Consider the following 25,046-nt stretch of genomic DNA (forward strand, 5'->3'; position numbering starts at 1 on the left):
AGTAATCTCCCTAAAAAACTTCGGCCGGTTTACGCCGCCCTGGAGAAAAACAATCTCTCTAAAAAAAATTATATTCCAAAGTAGACCATAATCAATTTTGAAGGACAAAAAATGCATTTATTTGATTGCTACTAACAGTTAGGCACATCTCTAAATCCACAAGAGTTGATTTCTGCAAATGGCATTGTCCCCCAACCAAACTATGGTACTGCAATATCCCGCTTTGACATTTCGCATTCGCAGTACACTTCTGGTTATCCCATTACTGTCCGATAAGATAACATTTTTTAGATACTAAAATGCATATAACAAATACATCAAACAAACAATTGGATAATGAAGTGAACACGATCGAGCAGGGCAATTAATTAAGAAGCAACATACTAGTTAATAATAATAATACTTCTCAAGCGCAAGCGTTTCGGGTTACACGACTCGATCGAAGAGCAAACATGCCGAAAGAAACAGGAAATAAAACGGGTAAAACATAGATAATCAGGGGTCGACGGGTCCTCCCAAATGGGAATCAGAACCAAATCTAAAACGGGAAGAAACAAAACTAGTAAAACCATGGGGAGATTTCTTTTGCATTCTACTTTCTTCTTCTTCTTCTTATGTAGACATCACAACTCTTAACGCTGCTTCTGCTGCTCGTCGTCACTGCTGCAAGCCTCATCGGATCCAGATCGATCGGACACGTACGGCAAATTACACCTCAGTGCCTGCAAATGCATAACACGCACGAGATCAGATCATGACATGAGGCAGGAGACAAGGGGAGATTCACGATAATTTACAAGTAATTTTCGTATGTCATAGCGCTACCGGAGTCCCGCGGTGCGTTGCACCTGAAGCACTCCATCCTGCTGGCGAAGTTGTGCTCATTGCATCCAGACCTGTGATCAAACATAGAAAATACAAGAGTTAACAGAAAGCAGAGTTCATTATTAGACACATATATTGCGAAGTTATGCAAATCCAGCATTGGAGATGTATGGAACATGCTATGCTGCTACAGTTGCCAGGGAGCTAAAAATGTGACATAGACACTTCGCTTATCAGTATAATATTTAAAGCGACCACATCATCAGTGATACCCGAGGCCTAGGGCCGTTCATTCAGATTTTGAATGAAACTGTTCAAAAATAGGCCATACTGATCAATTTGCCGCATGCTACGATAAATAGTGTCATCTCAACTACTTCCGGTTTTCCACAGATTGAGAAAACCATGGATGAATACCTCTAGTTACAACTACGGTACTATACATAAGCTACTAATATTCTCGTGCAGCATAACAGAACCACTAGCTTTCTCATGAATGATTGAATGAAGACAGGCAGCATAATTAGTTGATCCTCCTGTCTCTTCTGAAGAAACAGGACCCCCCCCCCCCCCTAATATGCAAAAATGGTACGGAGAAATATTACAAGCTTTCAAAAGTCCGTAACTACCACTAAATTAACCATGTAAATTATCCATGCCATGTACTGTCTTATACCGTAATAAGGGCTGGGAAAAATCATATATTGGCTATGAATAGTTGATTTGCTAAAGCAAACAGATATTAAAACCAAAAGAAAAGGATAGCCTAACTAGTGATGACACGCACCTGGTGCAAATCCAGTCGCCAGACTTCCAGCCAGGGCGGCTGGCGCGGGCGGCGCCGCTGCCGAAGCCGTAGCCCCGCGAGCGCGACATGTCCCCACCATCAAAGGCACCAGCGCCGCCACTGTTGACGGCAGCATCGTCCTTGAAAGCAGCGCACTTGAAGCAGCTGGAGCGGCTGGCGAAGTTGTGCGCGCCGCAGTTGCAGTACCAGTCACCTGGGCGGACATCAGAGCCAGTGCCAAAGCCTCCACCGAAGGAGGAACCACCACGGCCGCCGAAGTTGGCGTAGTCACCGCCACCACCGCTGCCGCGATCAGCGGCGCCACGCGGCTCGCCGCAGCGCTGGCATAGGTCCCGGCGGCTGAAGTTGAGGTGCTGGCACGCCCTGCAGTCCCAGTCTCCTGGCTTCCTGTTCATCTTGTCTTACCCTGCACATCAACAATGTACCACTCATTAAAGATTATTGGATCAGAGCAAGGGCGAAGAAAAAATGATCAAACTGAAGCCCAGAAGCACACTTGACTTATAAGATAACCCAGCTGTTCTCTCTTTGCAAAACCTTTTGCATTCAAGAAATAGGAAAACCACAACCAACATGCTTACATGCATACAAAACAAATGAACAAACACTAACAGGAAGCTCAGTTACCTAAACAAGTATCAGCTGCTGTGTTGGTGAGCTCTAAGGTGGAAAATGCTGTGAGGTGAAAGGGTGATGCAGCGAGGTGCTAATGTGCAGGGGTATTTATAGTGCGGTGGCAGGGGTTGCTGAAACCGAGGGGCGGGTTATCTTTGTGCCTTTGGTTCTTTGGTGCACTTTGGCCCGCGAAGAACAAGAGAATCACGTAAAACTAGAAAGAAGAGGGGAGTTAAAGAAAAGAAGAGAAAGCCATTAAAGGGCAAAAGAAATATGGGGAGTTTGAATGCTTCCTTTACCCTGCATCTCTGCCTGCCTTGGCAACATCTTTTGAGACATGGGGTGGAGGGATGGCACTAGTGCGCAATATTCTTGTGCTTAGGAAATTAAGATGCAATTAGTTATGTAACAGTGGTTATTCGACCAGAATATTTTTAGCAAAATACATATAGAACCAAAGCCACCAAAGCTAATATGGAATGTCAGAGGAAGAACAGAAAATCATTTCAGAAAAATGGAGCTAATGGTTAGTACAAGTATTATCCACTATTTCTGTTTTCAGGGAGCATTATGGACCAACAATAAGAGGGGACTTTAGATCAGACTGGAAATTTTTAGAAATAAATCTACACTCAATTAGATATCTCCTTTTGTTCTTTAAGTACAGCTTGAGTCAAAAGTTATTGGTCTCATGAGAAAACAGTTTTGCAAGACTGGTGCGTCTGACATTTCCCAAATTTCCACATGAAAAGGATTGTACATCTTCAGGTCAAGTAAAAGACTGATTCACAGTGTTGGAGCTAGTGATAACCAATATTCTTGAAACTGACACATCATGGTTTCAAGAGGAAAAAGAAAAGACTCGAAATTAGGTCCTGAATTATTGTGCTTAGGTCGATATTTAATTTTGGACAAGCATGGCTGAATCAAGAAGTGTTTCATGTCTAAAAATGGCAAAGATTCTAATTTGAGTATTGACTGACCTTTTTCTGCTTTTGATAAGAGAGATACAAATAGTTTCAGATTAAGTCTCAGAGAATAAAAGGGTGATCCTGAGGGTTTTGATTTGATTGTATCTAGTTCAAATGTTCCAATCAAATGAGGATAACTGAGACGAGTCAGGACCACATGATATTTAATCTGTGTTCACCCGAGACTGACATATCAGGAACTTTATGGACAGCGAATGTATAGTTTCACATCAAGAATAGGTACATATTTGGTTAGACATGCAGTTGAGGCCTGCTGTGTTAACTGTTGTGAGACAGAATTCCTGACATTCCAATTTTCCAAGGGCCAACACATCACCCTCTTCTTTAGCAGATTCCAAAATGGCAAGGCAAACCATATCTATTCTAAAAGAGTGCAAAATCTAATTAGTTATGCCTAATAATGCAGCGTATCACACTGAATTGTGCAATTGTGCTACCGGTGCTCCAGAGCTATCCACACACGTGTGATGGAACCAGAATACTGCATTTGCACAACTATTTCAAGCATTACACCAAACTTATGAAAAGAAGAGAAGCAGAGTGTAAAAGCAGCACTTATTATTGATTCTACGAGAAAATGGATATAGACCTAAATGAGTTAATCTGTGAGGTCTCAAAAGAGCAAGTCTATGAGGTGACAAGAATGGTGATTATCATTCTGAACTTATGCTATATCTATTGCTATATAACTATCCATTCTTGCAACTATAAAAAGCTATTCTCATCCCTTATATTCGATGCTAACTTTGCCTTCTTTCACTAGCAATAATTGAGCAAATTCCATGGCATCCATTCCAACAAACGGTCACATCGGCTCAAGCCTAAAACTATGTCCGGTGAATTATCCGCCAAAATAGCAAATCAACCATCCGTTAGTGTAACATAGAACAGTTTATCTAAACTAGGAAAAATCCCATGACTCTGGTGTAAGCATAATTAACCGGCTAAAGCATTTTTTGTCACTAATTAAGATGGCAGAAATAAATCAGTATAGACCAAAAAAAAATAGATATCAAGCAGAGCTCAAATGAAGTGTGACTTTTTTATAGATTACAAATAGACTGGCTAAAATTTTGGATAGGAAGGAACAAGCATGAATTGATCCATGATCTTGTAGACCATGTGAATATTCGAGATGCAAGGATAGAAAGGGGCATAAAACTTTTGTCAACATACCTACAAGGTGAACATCTACATGGAAATGACATGATGTGCAAGTTACAAAGCAAAACTTACACTAGTTTAAAACCATGAAAGAAGTATCATCTCAACTAAAGTTAAATCTACCGAACGAAACTCTTTTTTCTTCAGAGAGAATATCTCACAGTGAATAAGATTTATTCTGAGATTGGGATTAATTAATATAGTTCTTATGTTGACAAGAGTAACAAATAAAAGTTTGATAACTATCAGTTACTTGATGCACTTTTGCTCAGTCATTGCCTGAGCTTATTTGTTTGGAAGGACATCCTCGGAACCTTTCAGAAATTCAAGCACCTCTTTGGGCCCCTTGTGTTCCCTCTCTTATCAACAATAAGGTGCTACGGAAACACAACTTTGTTCATATTAACTAAAAATAGTAGCCTCTAGCCCTCTAGTCATATCCATAATAGAGTTGTGCAATTTTGTCTAATGCAAACCCAAAGCATACTGACAGGGAGTTAATACTGCTGACAGGGGTAAGTGAAAGAAAACGAACCACTTGAAATCAAGACAGACATAATGGATTGCTGAGCTGTAAGTGGTGAGCAATTGGCTTTATCCTTTTTTATAAGAGGAAACATTGAGAAGGAATTTCCGAAAACAGAGAAAGATCCCATCATCTTAAATTAACCTTCATTTCACAACCCAAGATGAACATGATGGCAGAAAGCAAATAGAGATGGCCTGATGCATAACTGATAATAATGCATGAATTTCAATAAAGATAGAGAAATCAAGAGGCAGTAGTCTTCGAGGGTGCCATTGACCATCCTCTTTAGAATTCTTTTTCACCTCCTTTTATTTCCGGTTGTGTTTTGCATCTCTTCTGTTGTTTCCTTGCCCCTTTACTTGTGCTCATCCTTGAGGTTGAGGCTTTACATCAGTGGATTTACTTTTGCTTTTCATCTATCTATTTTTTCTATTATGTCACTGTACTATATTTGCTAGCACTAGCACTGGTGGTAAGACTGATAGTAGATGCCAGGAGGGGATATGTAGGTTTCAAAACCATAGGATGATATGCCTTCTCTTCCATTCCATTCTCTTGGGTGAAGTGAAAGCAGAAGCAAATACAAATCATGGAGTCCTTGGGAAAAAAACTGAGGGGCCAAAAGCTAGCTTGGATTCTCTCCTAGGGAAGTGCTTCCATGCATGACCATGACCAAACTCCAAAGGAAGCGATCACTTGATAACCTAACATGCTTTGATTCTCTGCTTTTGCACAACCAAGAAGAACAGCTCAAGCCTTTTAGCTTTTGTGTTAATAAGCGTACTAAAACCAGTATGAGTACTACTGATAGAACACCAAAAATCTTCAGCAATAGTCCCACTGTCCAAAGTATCTGTTTGACTGGTGCGGCTAAAACATGACTAAGCTTCTAAGTACCTGAGTTCTACATGGGAAATTACTAGGTATACATTAATAAACTACAAAGTGCAAACTAAAAATCCATGTTAGCGTTCGACTATATGTAGCAGAATATGATTTTAAATCTTGGTAGATAGTCAATTGTGGGATCAAATCACCATTTATATAAACTTGAGGTATTAAACTGCTTCTGATTTCACTAAAAAATTAAATTGCTTGTGATCACAGGGATACAGATTCCACAATGTAAAGCACTAGTCCCCTATGTGGGTGAGGAAAGCGTGTCATGGATATATGAACGATATATATGAACACCAGTTGAACTTGATATAAACAACAAAAATTCATGCCATGCGGCACCTACCCGGACCTCATTGGAGCTCACAGAATAGTCAAACAGTCATAAACAATCATACGCTGTCCCAAGGCATCAAAATTGAATCATACACTAAGTCCTCACTTTTGCAAACATTGGTTTAAGACTTAAAGTATGCTCTTATTCCTAGAAATTGAATGATTAGTTGCACTTGAAATCTTGCATGGAGTATCTTGGCCTGTAGATTCCAAAGACAGACTGCAGAGCACATCTGTTTCCTAGTCGTTCATGCACTAATTCCTCACTGAGAACAATTGCACGAGCATAGATCTGGTTTAACTAAGTGTCTTAAGCCATTACCCACATAGCAATGGGAAGGCACACGTATGGGCTAGGATGAAGGCATCTACCCAAAACAGAGCAACACTACAGTACACAAACCTTTAATTATATATTGTTATAAGTTGGATGCGCAGTTGCGCACACCATGGGTACAATAGATTCCATGGCATGTGTGCTGTATTGATTCACCACACTTGCATGCACTACTATAGTTTCAGGATGACGTAATCTGGCCTTGACAAGGTGAAAGTTAGCCACCACCCAGTTTGGCTGACCAGCTTTCTTGTATACATTCGATGTGGTGCACTGCATTGCATCATGGAGATGAACAAAAAGATCTAAATCCTCTTTAGGTTTAGTCCTTCAGGGCATCAAAGCCCCAGTCAGCAGATGGACCGTATCATGAACAGTGCACAGCATGATAGCACATCATAACCGAGCGTTGCGCGTTGGCAGCCACAGCCCCGCACACATATCCAGACGCGCTCACCGTGCTATATCCTATTTATTTCTTAATAGCACATAACATCGATGACTAGACATGGTTTCATACTTTCATCTAAGCATGACTTATACCTTACTTAGTATGACAAACAAGAAAAGTTTAAAATGAGTGACAGTCAAAGGTAATCACATAAGACAAACTACAAAAGCCTAAAAAAAAATTCAGAGCACACAACAAACCCACAGCCAACATAGCTATCACTTTTCTCTTGCAACTAAAGAAGATATGTACTAGTAAAAAATCCACAAACCCATAGCTGTAAGTCCCTATACTCTACAACAAGGATCATGCCCCACTCATCCAAGGCTCCAAGAGCAAAAAACCACCACCAGCTCTGCCCCACCCCTCCCCTGCGGCGCGCACCCACATCGAATCGGATGCAACAGCTGTCGAACGATCAACGGAGGCACGAATCTCGACGCCGGGGACTTCTCCCCCCACAAACCCTACCGCGCGCGAACGAGACGTTGCTAATGCTCGCAAGAAAAAAAATTCGACACACGGAGGAGATAGCCAGGGGAGGGAGACACGCCATAATCGCCCGCAAAAATTGCACAAATCTACCCTCGATTCCGTGAATCCGCCCCCCTCCTCCCGCACCGATCACCCAATCCAACCCGTCTCCACGAACAGGAATCGATCAAACATGCAAATTAAAGCGCATCACCCGAAACGAACGAAACAAACCGAGCGGGAGAAGAAGAAGGGGAGGGAGAACGCGCACGCACCTGCTCTCTGGAGACTCGTCGGCGTCCTCGCACCTGCGGACTTCGGCGGCGGCGGCGGCGGCGGCGGCTGGAGCAGAAGCGATCTCGATCAGGCGGAGGAGGGAGGAAGACGAGACAACGAGATAATAAATAAATAAATCGCACGAAACGGGGTGAGATTTAAGCCATCATCAAAACCTACCTCTTTAATCCAACCCGCGGCGTTTTTTCTCCCTTTTTTTTCTTTTTTTTTTGGAGGTTTTTATTTTTCTTCGTCTTTCTCTCGTGTTCGTCTCGCCTCGGCCCACGAGGAGGTTCACGCGGCGGCACCGACGTCGAGGCGGGTCAAAGGGGGCCTCGTCCTCCCGTGGGGCCCACGTGTCGGAGGCTGCGCGGGGCCTCGTCCTCCCATGGGGCCCACGTGTCGGCGGCTGCGCGGGGCCGCGTCGCCGTGCCGTGCCAGGGCAAGTGTGGCACTGACAGGTGGGGTCTCGTTGTGGTCCCCTCATGGATGGCTCGTATAGTCGGGGTAGTACACGTGTTTTGGGCGAGGAGAAACCGGGCGTGTCACGTCGTGATCTGGACCGTCCGTCGGGTGATTGACGTTGGCCCCCGTCTTTGGCTGATACGCGACGAAAAATATCAGATCATAATCCTCGTGCTTGTTTGGGTCGCTGTCGATGCTGCTGATGTTAAGGTGGGTGTTGCTTTGGCTGTTCGTGGCATAATTGGTCATGTTTTCAAATATGTTTGAGTCGTACCCGTGAAATTATGCTTAATTACAAACGTACACTCTCTATTAGTTCTTGTTTCGCAAACATGTCAAATTTAATATTGTTACGTGGTAGAAGTAACTTGGAATTCACAAACTAAGTGCCCCTTTCAATCAAAGGGTTTGATTTAGAGGATTGGGGTTTTCCAAATCCTATAAAACGGTTTTGGAGAAAACCTAGCAAGAGGTTCAGCATCTTGAAAAAAATACTTTAGTCTATCTCTCTCATCCGATTCATGTGTTTTTTCTGCGGTCCAATCAAACAATCACTTCTGTGTTTTGCAATCTTCCGTTTTACACTTGCATTCCTATCGAATCAAACAATCATTCCTGTGTTTTGCAATCCTCCGTTTTGCACTTGTATTCCTATCGGAATTATGTGTTTTTCCTATTCCTTTGTTTTTTCATTCTTATAACTCAAAGAGGCCCTAAGTAGGGATGAAAACGGTACGAAAATGGACGGAAACCACCTTTATCGTTTTTGTTTTCATATTTTTTTTCGGAATCGGAAACCCCGGATACGAAAATGGAATCAAATATTGTCAAAACCCAAAACGGTCCAACGCTGATACGGTAATGAAAACTTATCGGAATAAAAAACCCCTCAAACTGATCTTTAAACTATGTCAAATCCAATTATCAAGTCTCAAATATCAACATTACATCATAAAACACAATCATGTCAAGTCCAATTCTCAAGTTTGAATTGGGTGTATTGGATTGGGCTGAATTGAGTGACTTAGGAATTAGGATGTTGATTTGGGTTGGACTGGGGAGGAATTATAGACTATGGTATGGGCCTTTATAATTTCGGAAATTCCGATAAATTTTTCGGAAAGTTTCCGACCGATTCCGAGTTCCGACGGGGGCTTCCTTTATCATATTCAATTATGTTTTCGAGAAATTATTTCTGAATTCATTTTCGTTTCTGAAAAAATTCCAACCGACAGATTCCGTTTTTGAAAATAGGTCCGGAATCCGAAAAGTTTCCATACCGTTTTCATCCCTAGCCCTAAGCGTAGTTGATGGAGCCTACTCACCTGGTTTCATGTCATAACCTGAACACAAGTGTGTTGGTATTTACATGGTATCTGTTAACAATAAGTTTTCAGCCTATAACAAGATGTTTACGGTGACTTCGTTAATCTTAAGTTATGCCTCTTTCAAGGTGCTTAGTGCATTCATATCCTGCCTTAGTATAAAGTTGATGCCCACTAACTCCTAAAACTCAACATGCGACCATAAAGCTGACGGTGGCTTTGTTAATCTTAAGTTATGCTTCTTTCAAGGTGCTCACTACATTCATATCCTATCTTATTATAAAGTTGATGCTCACTAACTCCTAAAGCTTAAGATGCAACCAGGGTTTACGATTTCGACAGGCCCTTCCGTTTCGGGCACTGGCGGAATTCGGAATTTCGCGAAATCCGGTGGAAAACCGGTAAATTCCGAACAAATTTCATAAACCAAAATTTGAATACAAATTCCCTGATTTTGCTGATAAGTTCTTGAAAACCGGTCGGTTTTGGCGAAATTCCGATCGAAATCATCGAAATTTCGATCAGTAATATGTAATTTGGACCAAAAATATGTAATTTGGACAAACTAATTACTGGGCCTAGTACATGCAATCCGGCCCATGTAAGTGTTTTCCTTTTTTTAATTATTTATTCTTTTCTTTACTGATGTAAGTTTCAGTAAATACACACAATATATCATTTTTTTCAAATATTTATATCCCAATAGATTCTATTAATATCATAGTATTTATAAGATTTTATTTGTTTCTTTCCTTTTTTATCAATTCAAATTTGAATTTGGATGAAACTCCTCGAAATCTCAGACAGTTTCTACTTTCAAGGCTCGTCGGAATGTCGAAATTTCGCAAAATCCGACCGGATTTCGTTGGAATTGTAAACCCTGGATGCAACTATGTCACATCATCACCCACTAGCAATAGTTACATATTTAACCTTATGCAAGCATACAACATCATGTACTTCCTCCGTTTCACAATGTAAGTCATTCTAGCATTTCTCATATTCATATTGATGTTAATGAATTTAGACATATATGTGGGAAATGCTAGAATGACTTACATTGTGAAACGGAGGGAGTATAATTTATTTAATTCTACAAATCAACATGTAAGTATATCTGATCATCACCCTCACTTCATTTCCACAATATTTTAACAAATCTATCTATCATTTTTATAATATTTAACACACACTTGTTAAAATTGCAAGTATCATTTGTTTGTTTTATGAGAAGTATTGATAAACCCTCACATTTTATTTTTTTTCTTTTTACTTCTAGCTAGATTATCAAAAAAAAAATATTGAAAATTGGTTAGTAATTCCCGCAGCAAAGCGCAGGGATACACCTAGTTTCATAGGGATGAGTGTGCCAGTGTGTATACAACAGGCCCATTTTTCAAAGGCACTTATTGCACATGCAACTTCCTAGAGGTAAGAGCAGGTACAATAGCAAGCTATAAGAGCATTTACAATAGCAGACTATTAGCCAGCTATAAACATATTTTAATGATATAAAAGATGAGAGAGAAAGAGCAGCGGGCTACAGATCTGTAGCCAGCTGCAGTACGGACTCTAAGATGCGATGTGTGTATGACAAGTGGGACCATATATTAATAATTTAGTAAGCAACTATTGTATGAATTAGCTATTACACTGGCTATAGATGAATTGGAGCTAGTAGTGGGCTATACTATTAAACTTGCTCTAAGAGCAGGTATAATAGCAGGCTATAAGCCAGCTGCAAACATATTTTAAGTAGATAAATAAGGAGAAAAGAGCAGCGGGCTACAGATTTGTAGCCAACTGTAGCACGGACTCTAAAACACAGTGTATGTATGACAGGTGGGACCGAGTATTAATAGTGCAGTATGTATTATTGTATGAATGAGCTATTAGATTGGCTATAGATGAATTGGAGCTAGTAGTTGGCTATACTATTAAACTTGCTCTAAGCTAACTATAAACATATTTTAAAGAGATAAAGGAAGAGAGAGGAAAGCAGCGAGCTACAGATCTGTAGCCAGCTGCAGCACGGACTCCAAGACGTATTGTGTGTATAACAGGTGGGACCAGATATTAATAGTATAGTAAATAACTATTGTATGAATTGGCTATTATATTAGCTATAGATGATTTGGAGCTAGTAGTGAGCTATACTATATTTCATGAGTGTACGCACATGTACACGAGTACCTATAATGTGTTTCGGGGGAAAAAAAATAACTTGGAATCCTTCTATTGTAATCCAATTTCCTTGGTACAACCAAACCACCTGGAATCGTTGAAGGCCGATCCAGCAACTTAAAGCTAAGGATGTTGTTTCAGACCAAATCACTTACCAGTAAGTTGCTGTCATTAGTCATTACAGTAGGATAACTGACCGTACCCAGCAGTCTTTTGCTCATGCAATACTGCAAGTCTGCAGCTTAAGACGGTTAATCAGTTACAGTTTGGTGTTGACACAATGAGATTTATCTGATCCAGCTATGATTATCATGTTTTATACTCCTAGTTAGTTTCCTGGACTGGCAAGCTTGTACTGTGCCTGACATATTTAGCATAGCAGTCCAAGAAGATCAATCATGCAGAGATAAACTGTATTCCCTGTTCAATAATCGATGAGTGATTCAAAAACCTGGCTAACAGTGCATTTGCATTCTTTTGCAGTGAAAAACAACCAGATGTCCCAGTCAAAAAAAAAAAAAACCAGATGTGCCAATGTGCAATCTCTTCTCAGCCACAGAGAATAAAATGGAGAAACGCCAACATATATGCTGTGGGCAGGATCAAATGGGCCACAAGAGAACAGGAAGCTGAGAGGACATGGATGATTCACATGTAAAATGCAACTATCAAGATAGAAAGAAAATACTCACCCCATTATTTGTCAAATGAATGTCAAACGACGCATCAATCTACCAAGAATCAAATATATAGTTAGCTATTTGTAGCCCAACAGCTGTAGAGATAGATTAATGAAATGCTGTAGAAACATCATTCAATATGATTTCCCTTTGACATTATCAATATTGTTGATATAATCTTCTAGACATGCTGAACAAAAGTGGTTGTTTGAGTTCTTGCAGTAGTGAAAATAGCATCGTGTGTACAGTGTGAACATCACATATTGCAGAAATAAGCTAATAAAAATATTCACCTGGATACATGGTCCAAGTACTTGTCATTGAAAAAACTGATGCCTTAGCTTATCCAAGCTTCTCCTGGTTAATTTACCTTGCATTGTATTGAGTATTGACAACTATGACTAAATCGAGAATAGTATATATAAATAAGTAGTAGCATGCTTTCACGCAGTTTAGACTATTCTCACTGATCTTTAGGTAGCATTCTAAAGTTTCAGGATTCCAAACTTCTGCTGGAACAATGAAATGCCGTAATAAGCTTTATAATGCAATTGTTTTGGTGTTTGATGTTTCAAAGTGCAACACTACTAATGTTTAGATACTCGTTACTGTTCACTTTTGAGTGATGATGCGACTATGAGTCAATAGACAAAGGAGTTGGGATGCCCATTTGTTGGCAGGCTGCCAATACTTAGTTAAAAAGTGTTGTATTGGCCATTTTGTATCATGGTTAATAAATTCAGCCTTCATTTCTGATTGTGTGAGTTGTTGCTGAGTTATAGTTTTATTCCTACAGTGCTTGCTGAGATGTGGTACGTATTATTTCCCTTCCAATCCTTTCATGTTTTGTATCCCAGTTTCTCTCTCAGTGGTTATTTAGACCATTTTTGTTTTCAGATAAGGAAATCTGTATTGAGCTCACAAGCTTTCTCAAAATAAGATGCATCGACATTGTTGAGAATATAGCATTTTTCCTATATCTGAAGAGTGAATCAATTCTTATGGCCTGAAGATGGATCATGACTGTAGAAGCTTGTTGCTTGTTACAAAGTATCTCATTGTTTGAATATCTAACTGACCCAAGAACAAAGTTTAGAAAAGGAATCAAGGAATATTAGAAGCACATAGTCTGAATTTTGCAAATATTCATCCAACGTAGGTTCTGGGTTAGAAAAAAAGACAGAACAACTATAATGGGGGCAAATCCAAAAGATACAGATATAGCATATCTGAACTAAATCCACAGGCATACCATCACCTGAATAGTATGTAAACTGGGTATTTTCCATTCTACTAAATCCGCATATCCACTAATATACAACAATGGAGCGAGGTAAGTAACAATGTTTGAAGGTAACCAACCACAAAAAACCTTATAATATTACACATTTACCATTGTTGCCATCAAGACGGTTGTTCATTCCACCCGAGATACACAACAAGAGTTAGAAATGTTCACCCATCAGCAAGTTCCTGCAAAGAAAGAAGCATATACATCTTTCAGTTAAAAAATAACCGAGATAGCCAGTGACATATCTCAATACTAAAGGCTTTCTTGTTACTATTGTACAAGTAATAAGTTCAGAGCTTAATGTTCTAAGCACAAAGTTCTTTTAAGAATTAAGAGTATTATCATCTATATTGTTCTAAGCACATACATTTTCAAGACTTCTTGTAAGACTACACGCATAACAGTTCTAATCTGTACCAAAATGTCATATTGTAAGATTTGCTGCAAACACAAGCAATGACATTGCAAGCAGCACAAGTTCAGAAGAGGAATTGAGATTGTAAGCTTGCTTACATCAGTCACTGTCACTCTCGACGCCATCATCGCTCCCTTCGGTCCGGCGGAGAGCGTCGCGCGCGGCGGCGAGCGACGGGTCGATGGAGGCGGCGGTCTTGAAGGCGTCCAGGGCCTCCGCGGCCATGCCCTTCCGCTCGTAGCACTCGCCGAGCAGCGCGTGCGCGCGGGCGTTCTGGGGGCTGAGGCGGACGGCCTCGGCGAGGTCGTCGGCGGCCTGGTCGAGGCGGCGTCGGTGGCGGCGGTGGAGCGCGAGCGCGATCTCGGCGCGCTTCGCGAGGGCGTCCCCGCGCTCCCGTGGCTCGAGGGAGCGCGCGAGCGGCGGGGCGAGGGCGGCGTCGAGGGCGCGCAGCGCGGGGAGGCGGTGGCCCTGGAGGTCGAGGGCGAGGGCCTTGAGGATGAGCGGGGCGGCGTCGCGCGGGTCGAGGGCGATGGCGCGGTCGGCCTCGGCGAGCGCCGCGCGGGCGAGCGGGCCGGGTGGCTTCTTGGTCCCGCCCGCGGCGGCGGCGCGCGCGCGGGCGAGGAGCTGGGCGCCCTGCGCGAAGTGGCGGCGAGACTGCGCGGCGGCGGCGGAGGAGGAGCCGGCGGAGGAGGCGCGGCGGAGGCGGTGGGCGGCGCGGCGGGGGAGGGAGTGGAGGGCGACGAGCATGGCGGCGGCGAGGATGAAGAGGAGGCACTGGACGATGGCCTCCGGCCAGGTGGCGGCGGCGCCCAGGGCCAGGGCAGCCATGGCTCTAGCTCGAGGGAGGACCGGAGGACTAAGTTTAGTTTTTTTTCCTTTTCTTTTCTTTTTTTTTTAGTTGGGTTGGAGTTGGAGAGTGGATGTCCGATCTCGGATCGGATGTGAGTTGTGACCGGACCGGCCGGCTTTGGACCTTGGAGGAGGTGGGACTGGGACCGTGCGAGCTCGGCTGGTGTATACTCCCACAGTATTTAATCTATGACGTTGTTGACTTTTTTGTCCAACGTTTGATCATTCGTTTTATTTAAAAATTTTGTATAAATATGAAAACATTTATATCATGCTTAAAGAATATTTGATGATGAATCAAGTCACAATAAAATAAATGATAATTACATAAATTTTTTAAATAAGACGAATGGTCAAACGTTAGATAAAATGTCAACGGCGTCATACATTAAAATATGGAGGTAGTAGTTACAAGGGTTCACCAAAAGATGCGGTTATCACAAGGTTATCACGCGTGGTAACTTTTTCAGTTTTTAAAACCACAGTATATCTCTCGATAACCGTGTGGTTTTCTTGATAACTGCGTGATTACCTTGGTATCCACCAAACCATGCGGTGACAGTAACCTCAACCCCCCCCCCCCCCAAACAGTTTGGTAAACCCTTGTACAGTACAGGCCTATTGTGAGGGATGCAAGCCGTTAGCAGTTCTACTGACATGTGGGTCACACATATCCTCGGACTCACATGTCAGTGAGCAGTATTGTATGTGCGTATTACATAGGATCTTAATTGCATTTTGAAATAACTGAAATGGATGAATTAATATTAATCTTATACTCCCTCTGTTTTAAGCTATAAGACGTTTTGACTTTAGTCAAAGTTAAATTGCTTCAAGTTTGACCAAGTTTGTAGAGAAAAAAAATATTTTCAACTCAACACAAATTTATTATGAAAATATATTTAATTATTGATTTAATAAAACTAATTTGGTATTATAAATATTATTATATTTGTGCATAAACTTAGTTAAATTTAAAGTAGCCTGAAACGGAGGGGGTATTTAGGATATCAAGGCATCACATTTCCTTGAAAAAGGTGTTCAAGAACAGTTTCTAATATTTTAATGAAGGCGGAATTAAAAAGAAATATGATCAAGAGGGGTGCAAATGTATATAGATCGGACTTTCTTTTTTCTATTTCCCACCACTATCTCAAGATTCATGTATTTGTCCAAGTAAATCCATTATGGATAAGATTTAAAGATATTTTCCACGAACTAACAAAAATTAAAAGATTCAAGGAAGAAAACAAAAGGAATAATTTAAGAGTAAATTTCACCAAACTACATAGTGATCAAATCTATCACAAAACTCACTCGTGTTTGTTCAAGTTACAAGAGCTTTAAGTTCATATATAGTTGGAGCCTTGAAACTCACTCGTTTTAGAGTGTGTTCGACACTACAAACTTATACTCTTTTATTTTTTACGTGCACGTTTTATAAATTGTTAAATGGTGGTTTTTAAGAAAAAATATCTATAGGAAAAATACTTTAAAAATCATATTAATTATTTTTAAAGCTAATAAATAATGTACTAATGATTTTTCTCGTTTTTCTGTACGGACGGGAGGAAGTTCCCAACACTGAGTCGCTATAACGCACGCAACCTAGAAGGTTTTCTAATGAAATCTTATGATTATGACTTACAATATGTCATTTAACGTGGGGTTGGCAAGCCATCACCAAATTAACAATCCCGTATGAGTTAGGAGAATTGAGATCGGTTGCAGTTACACTTGTAACTGCAAGATAAAACTGTACACAATTTTGGCCATCCATTTTTATGATCAACGGTTCAGATCGAACGCTATAGTAGTAATGGCTACAGTATTTCGTGCTATAGTATTTTTCTACAGTACCAGTACAGCATGCAATCTGGACCATCCGATTTGCATCCAATGACATGCACTACTACTGCTTAAGTTGCAGTCACAATAGTGACTGCAGCTGATTCGAATCCGAGTTAGGAGTACAATGATATTAAAGGTTGTGTCCCTTCCCCAGTTTTCCCATTTCGTCTCTCTTGTTTTTCGCACGCATATTTTCCAAACTGCTAAACAGTACTCTCTCCGCCCCAAAAAGAATCTATGTCCACATACATCAACCTAGAAGGAGTCACATCCCCTTGTAGGTTGATTCTTTTTAAGAGGAACGGAATATATTTTTTTAAAAAAAATTATATGAAAGTTGTTTTAAAAAACATATTAATTATTTTTTCAAAAAATATTTAATACTTAATTAATTATGTAATAATACGTACTTTCATTTTGTGTGCGGGGGAGAAGGGGTTCCCAGCCTAATTGTTGGGTCTAATCCTCTATGCATACCGAACTGTTGTTCACTTGTTTGAGCTATTGCTGTAGCGAAAAAGCTCACTTATGTGTAAATTAACTATGAACATAGCATACTGCAACACAGACAAAAATATCATGCCCTACTTGTCATTGAAAAACAATTGATGTGTTAGCTTATCCGTGTTTAAATTTCTAGCTCCTGGTTATTTTGCTTTGCGTTTGGATAATATAGATAAACGAATGACATGCTTTCCCCCAAATTAGACTATATCAAAGATTAATGACATCACAAGTTTCAGAAATCTAGATGTTTTTTTTTTTCTAAAACAATAGGATATGTTCTTTCCACCATAATAGAATGGAATAGGATCTGTTTGGCACAGCTCCAGCTCCAGCTCCATCTCTCCTGAAGCTAGAGCTTAGCCAAACAGTTTCAGCTCCAACTAAAATAGGAGCGGAGCTGGGTGGAGCTCTCTCACAAAATAAACTAGAGAGGTGGAGCTGGGTTTAGGCAGCTTCACAACTCCACTCCAGACCTAACTCCTGGAGCTAAATTTGGGAGTTGGAGCTCTACCAAACAGACATGCTCGCTTCCCGAGTTTCTGAACACTACGATATTTTAAAAAAAACTTTTTGAATGCTTTAAATTTTAAATATACTTTTCAGCGTATAATAATTAATCCATCCATTTGTACCCTCGGATCATATATCTATTTAACATTCTAATCCATCTGGCCTAAAAGAACACGACCGAACTCATCCAACACATAAAAAATAAAATATCACATACTCCCTCCACGTGACAGGAATTATTCTTAAAAGTACATTTATTCCAACAGCCACAGGCATCACTACACCAGCAAAGACCGGACGAAAAATGGTCCAGGAACATATTGCTGATAGTATTTATTGGTATGCTGATCACCATAGATCATACAATGCTAGCTCGATTGGGATTTGGGAAGGACGAAGAGTGTCCAAAGCTTGCAAAAGCTAGCTCCATCCATACTTGTAAGAGATCGAGTCTCTTCTCGATCACCAGGTCTCGACTCCACTGATGAAGAGAAGAAATAAAGCAGAAAATCGATGTCAGTAGAGTTATAAAGAGAAATTTATTCTGAAAGATCTTATATATAATCCCTTGCAAGCCATAGTTTAATTTCCAACACACAGAAGCAAGAAAAGCAATTTTCACCCTGTGCACCCCAGCTTTATCGATCGACATTCGACAATGACAATAAAATACTGTTCAGAAATCAGATCAATGAATAAAGTCCCACCCAGAAGCATCTCTACAAACATGCCATGCAAACTAGACATTTGAAGAGGACATGCTTAGCATTTTCAGGCTGGCACAAAGAACATATATAGAGTGCTGATCACCTGATATCCCAATTCTTTTTTACCAATCTCACAGTAGACTGAATCCTATTTCTACAAGCAAGCCATAAAAAAAATGCTTAAACTTCAAAGAGATTGGTGCTTGCCAGATATCGGATATGTGAATAAGATCCACCACACCATGCATGAAATGATAAAGCTCTACATATGGACTTAGACACGACAGTAAAGATTAGTTCTTTTCCTAAAGCCCAGTCAATAGAATAACCAGAATTAGAGAACTTTAATAAGCTCTACATATGGCAGAGGGAAGGAAATACAAAAGCCCAACCACATATACCCAGAACCAGATATGTTTTCCATCGCCCATTGTCCATTATATATATTCACCCCACAATCCAGATATGTTTTGCTGAAGCCCTTCCAAAACTGAGAAGAACCCCAAGGATCAGATCTACTTTAATTTTAAAAGCTCAATACACACATGACTATCCCCTGATTATAGCTAGTTTGCAATAACAATATTCATTTTGCTAGTTTCACAGTGAAACCTAACCCCCAAACTCCTTAAGAGAAGGAAGATTTGCTATTTAAGCATATCATGTTTCTTTTCTTTTTCAGTAAGAAGGAAGAATTGCTCATTTAAGCATATCATGTTTCCCCTTTTTTAGTAAGCCCAGCACAATACTAGAATCTTCTTCTAATAGAATCCATTTTGTAATAAATGGCTTTAGCATGATATAATCCCATAGGGTAGCTAGATATGGAAAATAAACACGAAGTAACAGAATAGCATAGACATAATATCTTGAAGACATTTTTTTTGGAAACTCTCATCGATATGCATAACAGAAGGGGAAATTATCGAATTAAGGAGCATTAGCCACTTAATAGATGCTAAGTTAAACGTTTTTTTCTTTTTCATTTTACGCCCTAAACGCCAGTCCTCTATCTATTTCCTGTTTGAAGTGCCATAGCCTCCTGTTCTCCTACGCGTACGACGTTTGCGCTGGTGTTTAGTTAACCTCGTGCATCTGTTTTAGTGACAGATAATTGATCAAAAACTATTTAATGGCAAAGATCAAAATCTATTTCAGTGACATCTACTAATGACTTGCAAAATGTCATCTTGCAAAATATGGTTAAATAATGTATGCTGAATGTGAGCACAAGCTATGGCTTGTTCCTAGCTGCTTCCTCTGTTTCACAATGTAAGTCATTCTAGCATTTCTTATATTCATATTAATATTAATGAATCTAGATAGTATATATGTCTAGATTTATTAACATCAATATAAATATGAGAAATGCTAGAATGACTTACATTGTGAAACGGAAGGAGTAGATAAGTACTCCTCTGCAGTAAAAATAATAGTAACATCTTGCAAGCAGCAGCAGAAGTTGAGTAACAGTAATTAAGACAGTAGTAATTGAGATTAATTGTAAGAGTGCTTACATCAGTAATTAATTACTTCACGGCGGCGTGCCCGAGCCAGATCCTTCTTCTTGTAGCCGCCCTTCTTCCTCGAGCACTCGCCGAGCATCGCGCGCGCGCGCGGGCGTTGTCGGGGACGAAGCAGAGGGCCTCCTTGAGATCGGCGGCGGCGCGGTCGAGGCGGGCGGGGCAGGGGAAGAAGCAGCGGCGGTAGTAGCCCAGGTTGATCTCCGCGCGCTTCACGAGCGCGTCCCCGCGCTCCCGCGGCGGGAGGCGGCCGGCGAGGGCGGCGTCGAGGGCGCGGAGCGCGCGGCGGCGCTGCCCCAGGGCGTCCAGCGCGAACGCCCTGACGACGAGCAGCAGCGGTTTGTGGAGGCCGCCCCAGGCGCCGGCGGCGATGGCGCGGTCGGCCTCGGCGAGCGCCCCGGAGGCGACCTGGAACCGGTGGTGTGAACGCGGCGTGGCGCGGCGGATGTCATCGAGGAGCTTTCTGCAGCGCACGACGATCGGCGGGAGGGGTGGGAGTGGTTGGTCAGGGGTAGGGAGAGTGAAGGCGACGAGCACGGCCACGGCGCCGCCCGCCGCAAGTGCGCCGGCGGCGGCGGCGGCGGCGTAGCCGATCGGGCCCGTGTAGGCGCCGGCGGCACCGCGTTGCTGGTCGACATCGCCGCCCCCATCGGCGGGAATGGTGGGATCGAGTGGTGCTCCGGTTGCAGCTTCGGTAATCGGATTTCGGAGTAGGGTTTATAGCGATTAGCGAGCGAGGACACAGAGAAGGGGAAAGTGTGTTTTTTGGTTGCAAAGTGCGGTTTATCTTGTCTTATAAACTCACAAAACCTATTTAAAAAATTCGTAATTTTCCAACGTGTGGGCCTTGGGTAGCCAGGCATGTTGGGTTGGCATGGCTGGTCCAAAGAAGGAATAAGTTCACTTTGGGCCTCTTGACTTGGAGTTCGACATTCATCCTAGGCTGCAAAACCGGATACAACGCATTCCCTAACTTATAAAACCATGCAAACAAGGTCCCTCGGTAATATTGTCTCCGGTAAAAAACTTAGCTTGTGTTTGTTTGAGTTACAAGAGTGATAAGTTCTTAGCTGGAATCTTGGAACTTACACAATTTTAAAAGTTTCTCGAAGAAATCTTACACAATATGCTTTTTTACATATAGTTTGGCAAAGTTAGCCATCAACCGAACAACTTCATATAAGTTACCATTTTACTATTTCTACTTATTACTATCACACTAAACTTCCGCAGCAAGACAAGAGGTTTAACCTAGTATGGCATATTGCAAAAGCAAAAATATCACGTGCATATCATGTTCAACTTGTCATTAAATTTCTAACGTTATTTTGCTTTGTATTGAATAATATAGATAATTGATTGGCATGCTTTCTCCAAATTAGACTATGTTTTGACTGATCATTAAATTAAGGCTGTGTTCGGCACACCCTTTCACATCCCCCTCCCTCGTTTTCCGCGCACACACTTTTTAAATTGCTAAACGGTGCGTTTTTTGTAAAAAGTTTTTATACGAAAGTTGCTTGAAAAAAAATCAAATTAATCCATTTTAGAAAAAAAATTAGCTAATACTTAATTAATTACGCGTTAATGGACCGCTCCGTTTTTCGTGTTTACTGTTCCGGTTGGGAACACCTCATGGCGAACATGCCCTAAATAACCTCACAAGTTTAAGAAGTTTCAGAATTCCAGATGTTCTGCTGTAACAAAGGGCCCCTTTATTTTCCCATAGTGAAATGGAATGTAAGAATATATATGCACGCTTCTTGAGTTTCTATGGGGGTTACGATTTTTGTATAAATTTTGTACATATAAATTTTTAAAATATTATTTTAAATCCACTTTTGAACTTATAGTAATTAATTCATTCTACCCTCAAATCATTTATCTATTCAACATTCTATTCCCTCCTGTCTAAAAGAACACACCATTATCCAACACATAAAAATAAAATTTCACATGCTCCCTCCACATGACAAGAATTATTTTTAAAATAATACATACATCAGTAAAAAGACACATTTATCCCAATAGCCACATACATCAGTAAAAAGACACAACGATACAGACCAGCAAAGACAGGAACAAATGGGCTAGGAACATATCACTGGTAATATTATTGGTTTGTTGATCAGCAGATCATACAATGTGCTAGCTCGGTTGGGATTTGGGAAGGACGAAGAGTGTCCAAAGCTGCATGCAAAAGCTAACTCCATCCATCCTTCTATCAGAGTCTTCTCACCAGGTCTTAACAAAGGATTCCACTGATGAAAAGGAAAAAATAATGCAGAAAATTAATGTCAGTGGAGTCAAGAGGAAATTATTGATTCTGAAATATTCAAACATTACTTACAAGCCATAATTAAGTTCCAACAAACAGAAGAAAAAAAAACAATTTTCACCCTTTAGCTTTGCCCTATCTCTATGGACAACACTAGTAAAATACTCCCTCTATTTCCAATTAATCATCATATTTTTTTATTATTCCTAAATGATCATCATATTAGTATTCATTTACTAAGTATATTTATTATGCATAGAAGTAAATAGACATTGGTGTAGGAATCGCAGTCATATACACATACCCCTTTGCAACCAATACAATGTTTTGGTTTGTTATTGGCTTAAAAAATAGTGAGGATGATACATATATCGAGTTTGTGACCGAAGTAAATATAGTATAGAAGAGTTATTGATTTTCCTTGATCATGTAATGTGATGAACAATTAGGAACGGATGAAGCACTGGTGGAGAAACCATCTTTCGTCGGTCGGCCGAATTCCACAATAGTCCCGGATGCAATAAAAACCGGGGCTAAAGATGATCTTTAGTCCCGGTTCAAAAGGGTAACGGGCATATTTGATCTTTAGTTCCGGTTGGTAACACCAGCAGGGACTAAAGATCATCTTTAGTCCCGGTTCAAATGCTGTCAGGGCCTGGCAGGCCCCCCTCCCCGGGATCTTTAGTCCCGGTTGGTAACACCAACCGGGACTAAAGATCGTAACTTTAGTCCCGGTTGGTATTACCAATCGGGACGAAAGATCTCGGGGATCTTTAGCCCCGGTTGGTAACACCAACCGGGACTAAAGTCCGGGGCTAAAGTCCCACCCCTATATATATATATGTCTTCTTCCTCCTCCAGCTGCCCGAGCAAGCTTCAAAATTTCTTCAAAAAAGAGGGGAGGTCATGCCAAAATTTCTAGTGAATTTATTTTGGTGATTACATACAAATCGGAGGTGCCTAAAAGGTTTGCAACTTCATCCTCCAATGTTTTTTTGTCATATTACATTTGCAGCTATGTTTTGCACACTTTTTTGTCTCCAAAATTTAGTTGTAAGTTGATGAGGGAGAAAATTTGTGTGGGGAAGAAAGAATATATAGAAATTTAGTTGATTTGCTAAAGAAGGTTTTATAAAATAGTTGAGAAGGAAAACTATAGTGAAAGTTAATCTTGAATACTAGAAAACAAACTAAAATGAAAATTAAAAGAAGTAAAACACATTAAAATTAGTTTAAAACTTTAGAAATAGTAAATAAGAATTATTTGGTGTAATATTTTATGATTTTTGTATGAATAAAGATATGTCATTATTATATGACTGTTGAAACAGTTTGTAATTATCTTATAATTATTGTATGACTGTCATTATTGTAAGAATAATTATTTTTGTACGATTTTTTTTCGACTTATGTAGATGGATCGGCAATGGATGTACGCTGACCGGCGGTCCAAAGAGTTTATTGACGGCGTGCTCTATTTTTTGAGAGTGGCCGAAGCTAACAGGCAAAGGGGTTTTATTTGTTGTCCATGCAATAAGTGTAAGAATCAGAAGGAGTTCTACATACAGGACTATTCATTTCCACTTGTTTGAGTCGGGGTTCATGCCAAGCTATAACTGTTGGACATCCCACGGAGAGCAAGGTGTTGAAATGGAAGAAGATGAAGTGGAAGACGACAATATTCCGAACTTTGCTCAGTATGTTGGATTTGAAGGAAATCAAACGGGCGAGGAGGAAAGGGATGCTGATGGTAACAACGTTGCGGATGATCTTGGTCAGATGTTGCAAGACGCTAAGGAGGACTGCGAAAGTGAAAAGGGGCCCCATAAATTGGACAAGATGTTAGAGGACCACAGAACTTCGTTGTACCCAGGTTGCGAGCAGGGGCACAAAAAGTTGGATACCACTCTGGAGTTCTTGCAATGGAAGGCAAAAAATGGGGTTAGTGATAAGGCATTTGGCGATTTATTGAAACTCGTCAAGAATATTCTTCCGGAGGGAAACAAATTGTCCGAGACAACGTACGAGGCTAAGAAGATAGTCTGCCCGCTAGGACTGGAAGTTCAGAAGATTCACGCATGTCCGAATGATTGTATCCTATATCGCGGTGAGGAGTATGAGAACCTTGAAGCATGCCCTGTTTGCAAAGCACTACGATACAAGATTAGACGAGACGATCCAGGAGAAGTTGACGAGCAGCTAACAAAGAAGAGAATTCCTGCTAAGGTGATGTGGTATTTCCCTATAATACCACGGCTAAGGCGTTTGTTCAGGAACAAGGGGAATGCTAGAATGATGCGATGGCACGCTGAAGAGCGTCAACAGGACGGGATGCTGAAACACCCCGCCGATGGTTCGCAGTGGCGAAACATCGACAGAAAATTTAAAGAATTTGGAAAGGACGCACGAAACATACGGTTTGGTTTGAGTACGGATGGCATGAATCCTTTTGGAGAGATGAGCAGCGGCCATAGCACTTGGCCCGTTACAATATGTATCTACAACCTCCCTCCTGGCTATACATGAAGAGGAAGTACATAATGATGCCGATTATTATTCAAGGCCCCAAGCAACCTGGTAACGACATCGATGTGTACCTAAGATCACTGGTCGAAGATCTTAAGCTGTTGTGGAAGAAGGAAGGTGTCCCTGTGTGGGACGAGGACAAACAGGAGGAGTTTAACATACGAGCGCTGCTGTTCGTAACTATCAACGATTGGCCTTCACTTAGCAACCTATCCGGACAGTCCAACAAGG

At 40.9% G+C, this 25,046-nt stretch overlaps 2 protein-coding genes and 1 pseudogene across 6 annotated transcripts; all 3 read right to left on the reverse strand.

The window, feature by feature from the left end:
• Nucleotides 1-368: 368 nt before the first annotated feature.
• On the reverse strand, nucleotides 369-7,992 carry LOC127764362 (transcription initiation factor TFIID subunit 15b). 5 transcript variants are annotated; one of them, XM_052289239.1, is made up of 5 exons: nucleotides 7,885-7,992; nucleotides 7,704-7,770; nucleotides 1,613-2,039; nucleotides 798-896; nucleotides 369-722 (listed from the first exon to the last, which is right to left on the reverse strand). In XM_052289239.1, exons 3-5 carry the CDS (start codon nucleotides 2,026-2,028, stop codon nucleotides 716-718), a joined length of 522 nt encoding a protein of 173 aa, XP_052145199.1. In that variant the 5' UTR covers nucleotides 2,029-2,039; nucleotides 7,704-7,770; nucleotides 7,885-7,992; the 3' UTR covers nucleotides 369-715. The 5 variants fall into 5 exon arrangements, with proteins under 5 accessions (XP_052145199.1, XP_052145200.1, XP_052145197.1 ...); XM_052289240.1 differs by having other exon boundaries at nucleotides 7,704-7,786; nucleotides 7,885-7,977; XM_052289237.1 differs by lacking the exon at nucleotides 7,885-7,992 and having other exon boundaries at nucleotides 7,704-7,845.
• Nucleotides 7,993-10,993: 3,001 nt separating this feature from the next.
• LOC127761826 (uncharacterized) lies at nucleotides 10,994-15,010 on the reverse strand. Its single transcript, XM_052286157.1, has 2 exons — nucleotides 14,163-15,010; nucleotides 10,994-13,831 (listed from the first exon to the last, which is right to left on the reverse strand). The coding sequence occupies exon 1, from the start codon at nucleotides 14,890-14,892 to the stop codon at nucleotides 14,164-14,166; it is 729 nt and encodes a 242-aa protein (XP_052142117.1). The 5' UTR covers nucleotides 14,893-15,010; the 3' UTR covers nucleotides 10,994-13,831; nucleotide 14,163.
• Nucleotides 15,011-17,976: 2,966 nt separating this feature from the next.
• Nucleotides 17,977-20,758, reverse strand: LOC127764132 (uncharacterized; annotated as a pseudogene).
• Nucleotides 20,759-25,046: the final 4,288 nt, after the last annotated feature.

Source organism: Oryza glaberrima, chromosome 2 (genome assembly GCF_000147395.1).
Source record: "Oryza glaberrima chromosome 2, OglaRS2, whole genome shotgun sequence".
In the NCBI taxonomy this organism is placed as follows: Eukaryota; Viridiplantae; Streptophyta; class Magnoliopsida; order Poales; family Poaceae; genus Oryza; species Oryza glaberrima.